This window comes from Euprymna scolopes, chromosome 13, assembly GCF_053919585.1.
Source record: "Euprymna scolopes isolate OS-2025 chromosome 13, ASM5391958v1, whole genome shotgun sequence".
Classification (NCBI taxonomy): domain Eukaryota; kingdom Metazoa; phylum Mollusca; class Cephalopoda; order Sepiida; family Sepiolidae; genus Euprymna; species Euprymna scolopes.
The window spans coordinates 35,160,762-35,177,794 of NC_136494.1; the positions used below are offsets into that span (position 1 = coordinate 35,160,762).

A 17,033-nucleotide genomic window follows, 5' to 3' on the forward strand; every position below is an offset into this window, starting at 1 on the left:
TTTCAGGTGAATGATCTCTTGTCGACATTTCAGGTGAATGATCTCTTGTCGACATTTCAGGTGAATGATCTCTTGTCGACATTTCAGGTGAATGATCTCTTGTCGACATTTCAGGTGAATGATCTCTTGTCGACATTTCAGGTGAATGATCTCTTGTCGACATTTCAGGTGAATGATCTCTCGTCGACATTTCTGGCGAATGATCTCGTCGACATTTCAGGTGAATGATCTCTTGTCGACATTTCAGGTGAATGATCTCTTGTCGACATTTCTGGTGAATGATCTCGTGTCGACATTTGTAGTGAATGATCTCGTGTGGACATTTGTGGTGAATGATCTCGTGTGGACATTTCAGGTGAATGATCTCGTGTGGACATTTCAGGTGAATGATCTCTTGTCGACATTTCAGGTGAATGATCTCTTGTCGACATTTCAGGTGAATGATCTCTTGTCGAACTTTCAGGTGAATGATCTCTTGTCGACATTTCAGGTGAATGATCTCTTGTCGACATTTCAGGTGAATGATCTCTTGTCGACATTTCAGGTGAATGATCTCTTGTCGACATTTCAGGTGAATGATCTCTTGTCGACATTTCAGGTGAATGATCTCTTGTCGACATTTCAGGTGAATGATCTCTTATCGACATTTCTGGTGAATGATCTTGTGTCAGATTTAAAATATAATTCATAAAAATATATCCAGATTCATTTCTCATAATTATTCTATCAGATGCATTCCAAAAAATCTCATTAAAAAATGGATTTTTTTTTTGCTTTATCTCATAATATATTCCAAACCAATCATTTTATTTACTCTGATAAAATAGAGAAAATATGTAATCTTAATTCATCTTGCAAGTTTACTCCTATATTAAACTCTTTAGTTGTTTTTTTTGTTTCTGTTTTTTAGTTCAAATTCATTTTTGATTTTGTTTTCACTATCAAAGATTTTACACTTTTGGTATTAAATTTCAATTTCCTGTAGTTTTGCAATGTTATAAACTCATGAAAGCTGTGTTTGTGTGGTTGATGGTATATATTCTGCTTAAGCACAGAAAAAAGAATTCAGAATTGACAGTATACAATGATTACATGATGCAAAAAAAACCCCAAAAAACAAACAGTACACAGTGATTAATGCAAGGAATAAAACTGTAAACGATATCTATGTAGACAGAGACTTAAGTTCACTGTGATTGTGTAGGGACAGAAAAAACAGCATGAAGTAACTGCCTAATTACAAAATAAGCTGATTGCATAACCAAATAATCAATGATATCTGTTGACTGTGTAAAAACATAATGAGCGAAACGATGATAGCGTAGTGCACAGATTGCACTGTGTACTGCCAGCATGTTGTGAAGAATAAACTGTCCAGTGAAAGCATATTTTGAAGAATGCATTGTTAAGTGAAGGCATATTGCACAGATTTCACTGTCCATTAAAGGCATATTTTTCTGACTGCTCTGTCAAGTAAAAACATATTGCACAGATTACACTGTCCAGTGTAGGCATATTTTGCAGAATTAATTGTCCAGTGAAGTCATATTGTACGGGTTGAACTGTCCAGTGAAGACATATTTTGCAGAATGCACTGTTCAGTGGAGGCATATTGCAGTGTTTGCACTCTTTAGTGAATGCATATTTTCTGAACTGCACTGTTCATTACAAGCATATTCCACAGATATTACTGTCCATTTCAGATTGCTCTATCTAGTAAATCCACATTGCACAGGTTGAAAGTATATTTTGCAGAATGCACTGTCCAGTGACAGCATATATTGCAAAATGGACTGTCCATGAAAGGTATATTGCACAGATTGCACTATTCAGTGAAAGCAAATTTTGCAGAATGCATTGTCCATTAAAGGTATATATTACAGATTGTACTGTCCAGTGTAGGCGTATTTTGTAGAATGCACTTTCCAGTGAAGTCATATTGCAAAGATTGCATTGACCAGTGATGGCATATTGCACAGATTACACTATCGAGTGGGTACATATTGCACAGATTACACTGTCCCATTGGAAGTATATTGCACTATCCAATGAACGCATATGTTGCATAATTCACTGTCCAGTATAGCACATCGCACAGATTGCACTGTCTATTGAATGCATTGTCAACTGGAAGTAATTTGTGCAGTTTGCTTTGTCCAGTGAGGACATATTGCACAGGTTATAGTATCTAGTGAATGTATATTTTGCAAAATGCACTGCCGATTGAAGGCATATTGGACAGATAGCACTGTCTATCGGAGGCATATTGAACAGTCCATTAAAGGCGTATTTTGCAGAATGCACTGTCCAATGAATGCATACTTGCAGAAGGCACTGTCAAGTAGATATCATATTGCACAAGTTGCACTGTCTTGTAATAGCATATAGCACAGATTACACTGTCTAATGAAGCCATATTTTACAAAATGCACTGTTAAGTGAAATCATATTTTAGCAAAATGCACTGTCCAGTAAAGACATGTAGCACAAATTGCACTGTCCAGTGAATACATATTTTGCAGAATGCACTTTGTTTTAAAAGCATACTGCACAGATTGCACTGCCCAGTGAAGGCATACTGAACAAGTTGCACTGTGTAGTGGGAGCATACTTCGCAGAATGCACTGTCTAGTAAAGCATATTTTGCAGAAATGCTCTCTTCAGTAAACGCATACAGCAAAGATTGCACTCTGTTTAATGAAGGCATATTGCACAGATTGCATTGTCCAGTGAAAGCATATTTTGCAAAATGCAGTCTATTAAAAGCATATTGCACAGATTTCACTCTCCAATGAAGGCATATTTTGCAGAATGTACTGTGCAGTGAAGACATCTTGAAAAAAGCACTGTCCAGTAAATGGATATTTTGCATAATGCACTGTCCATTGAAAACATGTTGCACAGATTGCACTGTCTAGTAAAGGTATATTTTGCAGAATGCTCTCTCAAGTGTAGTCATATTGCACAGATTATACTGTCTAAGGGAGTCATATTTTGCAAGAATGCACTGTCCAGTAAAAGCATATTGCTAAAATTGCACTGTGCAGTGAATGCATATTTTTCAGAATGCACTGTCTAGTGAAGGCATATTGCACAGATTGCATGGTCCGGTGTATGTATATTTTACAGAATGCACTGTCCATTGAAAGTAATTTGCACAGATTGCACTGTCCAGTGAATGAATATTTTGCAGAATGCACTGTTCAGTGAAGAATATTGTCCATTGGAAGCAGATTGCACAGTCCAGTAAATGGATATTTTGCTGTATGTATTGTCCAGTGAAGGTATATTGCACTGTCCAATGAAGGCATATTGCTAAAAATGCACTGTCAAGTAATAGCATATAGTAAGATTGCATTGTTAAGTGAAGGCATGATCTGCAGAATGCACTTTCTGGTAAAGGGATATTTTGCAGAATGCACTGTCCAGTTAAGACATGTTACACAGATTGCACTGTCCATTGAATGCATATATATGTCTAAATGCCTAAAATAGCATACTGTACAGATTACTCTGTCTAGTGGCATATTGAGTAGAATGGACTGTTTAGTGAAAACATATTTTGCAAAATGTACTCTCTAATAAATGCATATAGCACAGATTGCACTGTCCAGTGAAGGCATATAGCACAGATTGCACTGTCCAGTGAAGGCATATTTTTTCAGAATGCACTGTCCAATGAAGACATATTTTTTCAGAATGCACTGTCCAGTGAAGGCATATTTTTCAGAATACACTGACAATTGAAAGCAGATTGTACAAATTGCACTGTCCAGTAGAAGCATATTTTGCAGAATACATTGTTCATTAAAAGTGTACTGCAAATATTGCACTCTTCAGTGAAAGCATATTTTGCAGAATGTAGTGTCTGGTTTAGTTATTTTGCACATACTGTACCATAAAATAGACTCATATTTTGCAGAATGCAATATCTAATAAAGGCATATGGCACAGCTTGTACTGTCCAGTGAAATAAATTTTGTACATATTGCACTGTCCAGTGAATGCATATTTTGCAGAATATACCATTTAGTAAAGGCATATTGCACAGATTAAACTTTCCAGTGTAGATATATTTTGCAGAATGCACTGTCCAGTGTAGAGATATTTTGTTGACCGCACTGTCCAGTGAAGGTATATTGCACAGATTGCACTCTTTAGTGATTTATTGTCAACTTGCACTGTCCGCTGGAGGTATATTGCACATATTGCTCTGTCCAGTGAAGACATATTGCACCAAATGAACTGTCGAGTGAAGACATATGGAGCCAAATGCACTGTAAATTGAAGTCATACTATGTCGAATGCACTGTTCATTGGTATCATATTGCACTAAATACACTATTCAGTGAAAGTACATTGCACAGAATTCACTGTCCAGTGATTGTGTTTTGCATACAATGCACTGTCTAGTGTAGGTGTAGTTTGCAGAATGTTTTGTCCTATGAAAGCATATTGTGCAGAATGCACTGTCCTATGAACACATATTGCATAAAATGCACAGTCCAGTTAATGCATATCCTGCAGAATGCGCTGTCTAGTAAAGGTATCTTACACAAAATGCATTATGCAGTGAAAGTGTATTACGCAGAATGCACTGTCCTGTGAATGTAGTGAAAGCATATTGTACAAAATGCACTGTTCTGTAAAAGTGTATTTGTGCATAATGCAGTGTCCTGTAAAAGCATATTGTGCATAATTTGCTGTTCGATGAAGGCATATTGCACAGAAAGCACTCTCTATAAGGCATATTGCACCAAATGCACTGCCCAGTAATAGCATATTTCATGAAATGCACTTTCCAGTAAAGCCATATTGCGCAGAATGCATTGCCAGTGATGACATATTGTGAAAAATGCACTGTCCAGTGTAGGCATAGTATGTAGGATACATTGTCAACTGATGGAATATTGCACAGAATGCACTGTTCAGTAATAGCATATTGTGCCAAATGAAATCTCCAGTGGATGCATATTTTCAGAATGCACTGTTTATTTAAGGCATGTTGCACAGAATGCATTGTCCAGTGAAGGCATATTGCACTGAATGTATTGCCTATTGAAGGCATATTGCACTGAATGCATTGTCCAGTGAAGACATATTGCACGGAATGCATTGTCCAGTGAAGGCATATTGCACGAATGCATTGTCCAGTGAAGGCATATTGCACTGAATGTATTGCCTATTGAAGGCATATTGCACTGAATGCATTGTCCAGTGAAGGTATATTGCACTGGATGTATTGTCCAGTGAAGGCCTATTGCACTGGATGTATTGTCCAGTGAAGGCCTATTGCACTGGATGTATTGTCCAGTGAAGGCCTATTGCACTGGATGTATTGTCCAGTGAAGGCCTATTGCACTGGATGTATTGTCCAGTGAAGGCCTATTGCACTGGATGTATTGTCCAGTGAAGGCCTATTGCACTGGATGTATTGTCCAGTGAAGGCCTATTGCACTGGATGTATTGTCCAGTGAAGGCCTATTGCACTGGATGTATTGTCCAGTGAAGGCCTATTGCACTGGATGTATTGTCCAGTGAAGGCCTATTGCACTGGATGTATTGTCCAGTGAAGGCCTATTGCACTGGATGTATTGTCCAATGAAGGCATATTGCAATGAATCTATTGTCTAGTGAAGGCATATTGCACTGAATCTATTGTCCAGTGAAGGCATATTGCACTGAGTGTATTTTCTAGTGAAGGCATATTCCACTGGGTGTATTTTCTAGTGAAGGCATATTCCACTGGGTGTATTGTCCAGTTGAGGCATATTGCACTGGGTGTATTTTCCAGTGAAGGCATATTGCACTGGGTGTATTTTCCAGTGAAGTTATATTACACCAAATGCATAGTTCACTCATGGTATATTGTGCCAGATGCACTGTTCAGTAAGCACATATTTTCAGAATGCAATGTCCATTGAAGGCATGTTGCACTGAATGCAATATTATATATTGACTCTGTATCTGTTTAAAAGAATTTTGTTCCAGAATGAGTCTGTATATATACAATGTACCACAAAAGTGAGTACACCCTTACATTTCTTAAAATATTTGAGTATGTCTCTTCATGAGACCACACTGAAAAAATGATTTTTTGACACAGTGAAAAGTAGTCTGTCTGCAGCATATATAACAAGAGTTAATTTATTTTCTCCTCAAAATAACTCAAAATATAGCCATTTAAAGCAACAATAGTGAGTACACCCCTTACGAAAAGTTGTCAATATTAACATACAACATGTCACCTCTCAATATTTTGTGTGGCCACCATCATTATCCAAAACTGCCTTTACTCTCCTGGGCATGGAATTTACCAGAGCTTCACATGTAGCCACTGGAATGTTCTTCCACTCTTCAATTACAACGTCGATATATATTTGGTAGATATTTGAGACTTTGCGCACCTCCACCTTCTGCTTGAGGATGCCCCAAATATGTTCTATTGGGTTCAAGTCTGGAGACATGCTTGGCCAGTCCATCACCTTTACCCTCCACCTCTTCAGTAAAGCAGTGGTTGTTTTGTGTCATTGTCATGCTGGAACACTGCTCTGTGACCCAATTTCTGGAGAGAGGGGATCATGCTCTGCAGCAGTATTTGACAGTACTTGTTGGAGTTCATGTTTCCCTCAACATCTGCAGCACTCATACAGCCCCAGACCATGACATTCCCACCACCATGCTTGACTGTAGGCCTAAAATTGGTGTGCATAGCTGTCACCCCAGGAGAAAGCCTCTTCTGAAGGCAATACACAAGAAAGCCTGCAAACAATTTGCTTAAGACATGTCAACAAAGCCTAATGATTACTGGTACCATGTCCTATGGTCTGATGAGAAGAAATTTAATTTTTATGTTTCTAATGGCCTTAAGCATGTGTGGCGGCAACCAGGTGAGGAGTACAAAGATAAATTATGTGCAGATTCTTGAATTCAGTGAGTTACACCTGAAGAAGGTTGGAGGTTACATCGACCGAAATGTTGTACTAGTAACACTCATGGCGAGAAGAGTAGTGCAAGCAATCCAAATGATATGAAGAAATTATTTTTATATTGTACATAAAAAAAAAATGTTTATTTTTTAAAATCTAAGTTCATTGTAATGACTTTTATAATCAGGTGCATGTGTGGATAAAATCTTCTTGAACATGCCCAACTATAAGTTTCTTATTAGTGCGATTATGCCTTATGCACTCAGCGTCTCCAGTGGTTTGGCTATGTACAATTTATCACCTCCTGCATTGACTTGATAATTGGCATAGATACATGCAACATGACTGGTATCAACCCTATGAATTGAATCGCATCGAAACCAGGTGTGAGACGTTACCTGCATCACCTTAAATACCAAAACCGGATAATGATGATCATGATGAAGTATGTGTGTCCAGCAGCAGCAGCAGCGGCAGCAGCAGCAGCACTGGTCCTAAGTAGACTTTATATTGTTTATACCCTTCTTAGATCAATTGTCTTAAAAATGGAGAGCCTCCAACATTTACAATACATCAGATCCAGAATCGCAGACTATACTGGATTTACAAGTAAATTCTATAAAGTAATAGAAATTAAGGTGCTTTCTAGACAAACCGACCCAAATAACATGTGTTCCTTTCATAAAACAAGTTTGGCTTTATGTAAAAATGTAACCATATGCTTAAGAACAATGTAACCTTTATTCAAAACAATTCACAATGAATCAATCAAAGTCTATTGACAATAACTCAATCAAAAGAATTTCTGTGCAACATTTTAGTGTAATGATAAACCATTTAAATAAAAATAGAAAAGTTTTTCTTTTTTCTTTTTTTTTTACAATCTTTAACCCTTTATGATCTGAATTATGATGTAGATGATGAAAAAAAAAATTGTTAATTTTAATTAGTTTAAAGGGTAATAATACTATGATTATCTTCAAACTGGAAAATTATGAAGTTCAATAGTTAAACTACCACTGAGAAGTTTTGCATTTCATAAACTTACCTTGATCCATAGTGCATTTCATAAACTTACCTTGATCCATAGTGCTTGACAATAATCAAAATCCTCCACTCTCTGAGACAGTGACATACTGAATGTAAGCAATGAACAGTTGCAATTTGGAGGTATCTGGCATCTACCAGGTTATAAAAGGCTAAAAAAATTTTGTTTTTTTTCAGTAAATATAAATGTAACCTATTTTAGCTATCTGGAAGATGTTAGTTCTAAAATTAATGGACATTTTTTAACAATTAATTTGTTTGTTTTTCATAGCAGTGACAAATCAAATTAGTTCACACTGCAAATTATTTTTATGGTGTTTAATTTCAGTTAATTTTTTTAATAAACACTGTTTGAATTTGTTTTTTTTTTTATTTTGCAAAACAAAAGATGCCCTCCTTTAACCCCTACCACTAATTCTGTTTAAAAAAACAACTTCTGAATGAACTGAGAAAAGAATAGTTGCCATCCGAGCACTATTAGTGGAAGAGTTAAGGGAATGTTTGTTTTAATTTGCTGAAAAAACATTAATCTTTAATCATTATTTGGAATATTTACAAAATAAAAACAAACCACAAAAAAAAAAAAATGAATCCATAAAAATTAGAAAACAAATGAACAAAACAAAACTATAAAAAAAAGAAAAAAAAAAAAGCTACCAAAAATAAAGAAAAATCTTTATGATGAACATGCTTGTAATGAAAAGAAAATGCCATACACAAAAAAATCACATAAATTGATCCAGTAATTTTATTTTAAATAAATAAAATAAAATTTTATTGCTAAATGATGATCAAAGATCTCTCACTGTCATGATCGCAGGACAAGGCAAATAATTCCAAATGATTCAGACTTTTTCAAGAAGTTTAGAAAGCCATTTTTAACATGGGGAAAGAAAACTCAAATTCACTTAAAATGATTTTCTTTATAAAAACTACTTGATCAATTTACATGATTTTTGGTGTATGATATTTCCTTTTTGACACAATTATATACATCACACAGAGTTTTCTTTATTTTTGTTTATTTTTCATAGATGGAGAGTTCTGGAGACAAGCACCAAAAATGGCTGCCTCTTTAGAAGTTAACATCTCCAAAATATCTCATTTCATATTATTAGAGATTTATTAAACTACCGGAGTCCCCAATACATGCAACTGAGGACTGCTTGTAAATTTAATACTCCCATGAAACTTACTTCTTTTTTAGAAAGCCTGTTCAACCCGCCTAGCATGAGTACCACTTCAGTACAGGAGTACGAGTCCTCAAAAAAAATCATATCAAGGTGTGCACAAGAATAATTTACACAAACTAATTTAATTTGTCACAGCTATGTAAAGCATAAAAAATTAGTCATTAAGAAATGGCTATCTCTTTTGGGGCTAACATCTTGAAGATAGCACCTATTTTAATTTTTATATCTTTCAGAAAAAAAAATAATTTGAGAAAAAAAAATTATTTTTATAAATTTTTTGTAATATATATATATATATATATATATATATATATATTTTTTTTTCCAGGACCAAAAAGTACAGAAAACCAGAGAAATTGGAAAAGAAATGTGAACCACAATTATCTGATTCTTCAAATTCTTCCGACTTGGAACTAGAAATTGATTCTGGTTCTGATTTTGAATTTGAGATGGACAGAAGATTGGAAGAGAATGCCCGTAAAAATAATCTGACTGTTATGAATGTAAAAAGTATTCTGCATGTAAGTATCTTGATTTTCTTTCGGGTGGCAATCGGTTGGTAAAAAACAATCTTACTTTTGGAGGTTGTTTTTAAAAACCTATCTTCCTAAAAAATTGCACATTCCTTACTTCACACCTCGCAGATGAGAAGTTGACCAGTAAAATAAAAACATATTGTTTATGAAGAAACAGAAATTAATTTATTAAGTAATTTCCACAACGTTTCAGCCAATATAACCTCCAAGTGTCTTCCGGCATATCTTGACATTGGCTCTTATTGATGAATAGTGCAAAGAATGTTTTTGCTCTTTTATTGATAGACCTTAATCATTGAAATTCACAATACATGATGTGTTGAGCCATTTATATTTTTGCTTTAATTTCGGTTTCTACCGATTTGGTATAATGTTTTAAAAATTTTTTAGATGAGGATTGATAATTTGGAATATTTGGAATGTTCAGCCTACTGTTCTTATCTTAGGTGTAACATATCAACTGAAATGTTGTGAGAATAACAAGATGGGAACAGTAGTTCGAATAAGCTAAATAATACAAACATTTCATTAGCTTTTTGTAAAGATAAGGTAAAAACTTTGCATTTATTCAGAGTTAAATAATAAACATTAGCATTTGTCCATATCGATAATCATTAATATTTTGGTAATTTTTATCCAAATTTCTCTTTTTAATGAGACCTTCGAAAAAAATTAAAAGAAAGATGGTGCAAAGTGGAAATCTTTTTTAAAAACAATAAAAAAAAAAATATGGTTTTGCTAAAGAGAGAAGAGAAAATGAGCAGTTGTACCAGCACTATTAACTTTTATGATCATGTCTGAATATCTTTCTTTCTACCTAGCTATTTAAATGAACTCTCTTAAAAATTAATGAGCATGTTTTAAGAAAGATTTTCATCATTTTTCCTTTTTGTTTTTATTATTAAATCACTTTATTTAATTACTGGTAAAACAATTGCACACATGCACACACACACATAAGAAAGAGAGATAGGAAAATTAAGACAATAAAATTGCAAATCAGTAGCAATAAACATTAATTTGTTATGCAGTTTAAAAAAAAAAAGCAAACTATGCATTCAAATAGCTTTTTTTTTTTTTTTTGTGTTGTATACTCTTAGCGTTGTGGGTGCATAATATCATATACTTATTCATCTTCGTTGTAATCCAGGTTTTGTCAATGCTTTTCCTGTAGGCAATTGTGATTGAGAACAAAATAAGAATAGGCATTGGTTTGGTTTAAAAGACTTTATTTAACCGAAAAAGTGACAGAAATCAAATGCATGTGTATGAAAGAGAAAAGGAATTAATTGGTGGAAGAAATATCATTTACATATAATGAGAGGCCCTCTTCCCCTGTCCTACCCGCATGGTTGGACACGGCCACTGTATTCTGCATCTCTTCTCATCAGTATTGGTAGGCTAAAAAAACGGTAAAACTACTCTCTGTCGGAAGTGATGTGACTTCTTGACAATCTAACATTTGGGTCTTTCGTCTGTCCTATATATATATATATATATATATATATATATATATATATATATATATATATATACAGTGGGGAAAATAAGTGTTGGACACATCCCATTATTCTTTATTTAACACATTTCTAATGCAGCAAATGACGCGAAAATTTAACAAGAAATAGCTACTCATTTAAAAATAACAAATAACTTTAGAAATTGGAACCTTTTAATGCATAACCAAAAATTATATAATAAAAACGAGAATAGCCTGGAAAAAAAGTGTTGGACACACTAACACAATTTCATCTAATATTTAGTTGAAAACCCCTTATTGGCTATTACAGCTTTGAGACGTTTTCTATACGACGAAACTAATTTGTGACAACGTTCAGGCGAGATTTTGACCCACTCTTCAACACATACTTTCTTCAAATCCTGAATATTACGTGGATCTCGCTGGTGGACCATGATTTTGAGCTCTCTCCATAGATTTTCTATAGGATTTAAGTCTGGGGACTGACTAGGCCACTTAAGAACATCTATTTTGTTCTGTACGAACCAATCGGAGGTTATTTTAGCAGTATGTTTGGGATCATTATCTTGTTGAAAGATCCATCCCTGTCGCATACCTAACGCATTGGAAGCAGGCAAGAGATTATTTTCAAGAATTTCCCGATATTTGGCTGCATTCATCTTTCCATCTATAATATGAAGTGGCCCAGTACCATTTGAAGAGAAGCATCCCCAGAGCATGACATTTCCACCACCAAACTTTACAGTGGGGAGGGTGTTCTTGGGATCGTGCGCTGTGCCATCTCTTCTCCATACTCGACGTGCAGAGTTAATGTCGAAAAGTTCAATTTTCGTCTCATCGGACCAGATCACATTCTTCCAGTAATCATCTGTTTTCAATAAGTGGTCTCTTGCAAACTCCAGACGAGCATTAACATGACATTTTTTTAGTAATGGTGTCTTTCGAGGTGTACGCGATTTAAGACCGTTGCGTCGGAGTACATTACTAATCGTTGGTTTCGTTACTACTATCCCTACTTTTTCCAAATCTTTCTGAAGTTCGCCTCGTGTTGTTCTCGGTTGCTGCTGAACTTTTCGTACAATCTTCCTTACTGCTCGATCCGACATCTTGCGAGGAGCTCCGGTGCGTGGACGGTTCACGGTTGAGTCATGCACCTTCCATTTCCTAATAAGGTTTCCTATGGTGCTTACAGGGATTTTGAATTGAGCAGATATACGCCGATAACCAATTCCATTCTTGTGCTCGGCAATAATCTTATCACGGACGACTTGAGAGAGTTCTTTACGTTTACTCATCATGAGAACCTTCACGCGTGATGGCTTACTGGTGACTAACGTGTTCCAATACTTTCCAACGACGTAGAGTATGGTTGTGCTGAAAGAAAAGAGAACTATTTAACTTCCGCTTGTACCTTCCGGAAGTGAATTACTTCCCTTGACTTTTTCTTTCCAGCATTATTTATAAAAAATAATAATAAAATATAATTTAAAACAATGTGTCCAACACTTTTTTTCCAGGCTATTCTCGTTTTTATTATATAATTTTTGTTATGCATTAAAATGTTCCAATTTTTAAAGTTATTTGTTATTGTTAAATGAGTAACTATTTCTTGTTAAATTTTCGCGTTATGCGCTGCATTAAAAATGTGTTAAATAAAGAATAATGGGATGTGTCCAACACTTATTTTCCCCACTGTATATATATATATATATCTTGCTCGTCCGTCGAAGTCGACGATGACTAGTTCGGTGTCGGGGGTCGGTGGGTCCTGAGATGGCTGATGAGGCCAATCCGTGCTCGGCAGACTCTTCCACACTCTGGACACGTGAAGGCGGTATCGGCAGGCTGTGAACCGACAGCTCTCTCCTTCTTCCTCTTGCGCTTCTGCTGGTTGTGGGTCATGCGTTGATCCTCTGCCCTGTCGGCTCCCAGGCTGATGGCGCAGCGCCAGGCAGAACGTTCCGCAGCGCGACTCTCCCAAGACTGGGGGTTGATGTCAAAGTCAAGTCTTTGAGGGAGGTTCTCAGGCAGTCTTTATATCGTTTCTTTTGGCCTATATATATATATATATATATATATATATATATATATATATATATATGTGTGTGTTGAGTAGCATCTAATACAGACTCATATAATGAAACGTGCGAAGAGGCATGCTTGTTAGGCCATCCCTGCTCCACCCGGCATCTCCTTCATATGCCTGATCTGTAACCATATCAGGATTGGACTATTTAAATATTAGCAGACTTACAAGAAGCAGATTGACATCATTGGATAATGATGGACAACCAAGTTGGAGAAGATATACAGTATTCCAAAGTATTATGTTATAGTATGGATTTAATTAACAGCAACTTGTAATAAAGAAACTATAAATTAAAAAAAAAACAAACTTTCACATTTACTCATTTAGATGTTGGAAATATAACGTCAACAACAAAAAATGGGACAATAAACCGAGACAATCATGACTAACATGATAAAAAAATAATTTGACTCAGAAATATCATTAGATACAGATCGATTTGTTTTTAGGTATGAATATTTTGTTTTTGTGTAAATAATTCTACGCTTATTTCTTGTGTTTGTTTTGATTTCAGACTGTTATAACAAACGAACATGTGGTTGCGATGATGAATAACACTCTGAAATCGGCTGGTGAAGTTGATGGAGAACTCACAGAAGCAGTTTATGAACCAAAGATGACGCGATCAAAGATCAAAGAGGTTTTAGAAAAATCTGAGGTAAATATAATAATACTGCACTCCCGCTACCCTAATTTGAGAAGCCTGATCCGATCAATCACTTGTCAAGGCATGTCATAGTATCTATATGTTCATCCCCAACCCTAATTATTATTCTAATTGATTCTTTTAGAAAATCACAACCTTCTTTCTCCTTTTTATTTTTCTTTCGGAAATAGATACTAGAAAGCAGTGGCTGAAGCTCAATTGTGTTTAGAATAAAGAAGATTATCAATATCAAAAAGTAATGTTTTTCTGAAAGTAATGATTCTGTCTTTCAGTAAAATTCCCATCTAAGAATAAATGTTTCCATTTTCACTGAAATTTTCTTCTGAGAACAATGTCTTCTGATTATCTCAGAGCAAGGTATTGTCAACTGAATTAGAAAGACTTTCATTGGTAAATGTTCAATACTATTTACTCATTGTCATTCTGGACATAACACGAAACTGACTCAGATAATCGATTCCATCAATGTGCATACTCCCCTCCTCTTTGGGGGGTTGATTATTTTGTTGTGTTCACATGTGGCTTAGCATATTATGCAGAAGTATTTGCGGAGACAATTTCAGGGCTGGATATTATTCACCAAAATCTGTACACTTTTATGATTTTCTGCTCGCTGGAACAGTACGTGTTCCCATTTTTAAGAATGGCCATCAGTGAAACTAATGTTCACTCTGCCAAAGCATCTGTTTGTTGATGTCGCCACAGGACCTACGACTACCTAAAAAAATATAGAGGGATTTTTATTTACAGTTTACTTCTCTAGATCTGATATGTTCTATGTTCCTACATCTCAACAAAATTATTTCATGGGTGGTGAAGAGCCACAATTGACAGGCCTTTTTCGTAACATAATAAAGTGGTGGAGTGTGTCACGACCAGTCTAGAATGCTATGAATAGGTGATCTTGGAAAGGTACTGTTTCTCTACAAACCCTTTAGTTTTGGACACTCATGGGCAAATAGATTTAACCAAGATTTATTATTTTATACATTGTCAGACAGATTTAGAATATAAATATCATTTCTGGTCAATAAGGTTTTGAATGTTATAGGATTTCATGAGTTAAATGTTTTCTCATTTGGCAATCTACCTTAATTTTTAGATCCATAAAAAATTAAAATAACTGATATTTTCATACCCCCCCCCCCAAATCTTTGAAATGTATTCAAGTAGTTTTACATGTTATTTGAACAAATGTTTTTGCTTTTTACTGATCAGTAAAAATTCACTTTTACTTTAAATAGGCAAAATATGGTTTCTTTTAACATTGCCTTTGTTTGTGTCTGATGTTTTGCTGAAATAATGTTTTTTTTTCCCCCCTGTTTTGACCTTTCAAAAGAGTTTTCTCAAGTTCCATATGGCTACTGCTTGTTCCATTTCTTCTGAGACTTGTTGCCAGCATTTATTTCAGTCAGCATGTGCAGATTTAGTCATTTGTTGTCCGAATTGCAGGAAATGAGATTCCCACAGTTGCAAGTCTCTAGTTTTCTGAACAAAAAAATGGTTTGGGATGATATCCATTCTTTGTCAGTAAATCTTTTGCCACTAAGTTCTTTTGTAACAGAACTGCTGATGTGTCTGCAGCAGCAGCAGCAGTGGCAAATGAGCAAGCTGGTGTGCAAGGTGATGTCACAGCAGAAGAAGAGAAGGGAAAGAAAAGCGGAGCAAAAAAAAAAAAAGGAACCCTATGGCAGCCAGAGACTTTAAAGCACGAGTCGGTGCAAGAGGAACTTTTGAAACAAGATGCGATCCAAACTTTGAACAAAAAAATGGTCAGATGACTATGTGCATAAGGTGAACTGCAGACATAGCAGTGAAAAGAAAAAGAGAAATTTAAAAAAACCCACGTGGCTGAACAGTGAGGCGAAGATGGGTCAGTGTGAGAGATTTGAAACCCCTGTGGGAACAAGATAAGCAGACATGTTGATGTGAGAGCAAAATAGCATGTGTTTGACACTATAGAGTTTTGTTAACTACATGGCAAAGTAAGATATTTTAAAACAAGATGCAATGTGTTGTTTGGAAAGTACCGTTAATAAATGCCTTTTATTTAAACTTAGAAAAAACTGAGTCAAATTTATTTCCTTTCCTTTGTTTCTTTGCAAGACTTTTATATACAATGTTGAGTCCAAGTGTTAACCTGTAACAATATCGTTGAAGATTACCATAATGTTACACTTTTTGAGTTGCTTTAATTCACTTTAAAGAGCAATCATTGTCCTTCAAAAACGATTTCAGGTTCTCATAGTGGCAGGCTTTTAAAGTGATTAATTTCATTGGCAAACATGTGTCAACACAACGGAGTCTACCAACAACAAATCTTTTGACTGACTTTGGTTTGTAGAGGCTTTTTAAGGCAAGGGCGATGTTTAGCATGTACAAACATATGAGCAGAGCCATTGAAGTTTCCAGTTTCGGCTCCATTATAGATACTGCTATCTAGAACTCTGCAAGATCACCTCGAACAGACCATTATGCTATCAATCTGGATCAAAGTTTGTTTATGATTAAAATACCATGTAAGATGCAGTTATCAAATTGTGCGCTTGTAATAACCAGCCTGTTGAGTTTGGTTGAACTGAAGTTTACCATTCTGTAACTGTGACTGCATCAATAACCAACTCTCCTCTCAGAAACACCTTTTTCCCAGCCAGATCGCACCAAATAATGGAAGCAACATTTTCTGTAACTGCTAAACCATATTCAACAATTTCTGCACCTCTCTCACAGCAACACTGCGAACCTTACTTAGCATGCCAATTGTAATCCATGAACCGGGTGAGATTCAAGAAGTAATAAAAAGGCTAAAGAAAAACAAATTAGCTGGCAAGAATGGTGAGGCAGAAATATATATGTGTTTTCCAAACCTCATGGTATGGTGGTTACATCAAATGCTGTACTGATTTTGGTGCCCAGAAAAAAATCTCCCAAGACAAGCAACACTATTCTCTTCTCTTTTTACAAAAAAGGTGATTGCTGTATATATATATGTATATGCAGCAAATATCACACAGTAAATCTGATTTATGTATCGAAAATTTAAAAAAATTATTTCCCTCCAGACTTTTTCCAAGAAAAATATATATTTAAAC

At 35.4% G+C, this 17,033-nt stretch overlaps 1 protein-coding gene across 1 annotated transcript in view; it reads left to right on the forward strand.

Annotated features, from left to right (window-relative positions):
• LOC145291968 (uncharacterized) overlaps positions 1 to 17,033 on the forward strand; it is a 136,255-nt gene that overhangs the window by 13,167 nt on the left and 106,055 nt on the right. Inside the window, exons 3-4 of the mRNA XM_080137908.1 lie at positions 9,498 to 9,690; positions 13,789 to 13,932. Of these exons, the coding sequence (XP_079994034.1) occupies positions 9,498 to 9,690; positions 13,789 to 13,932 (337 nt within the window). The remainder of the gene's footprint in view (positions 1 to 9,497; positions 9,691 to 13,788; positions 13,933 to 17,033) is intronic.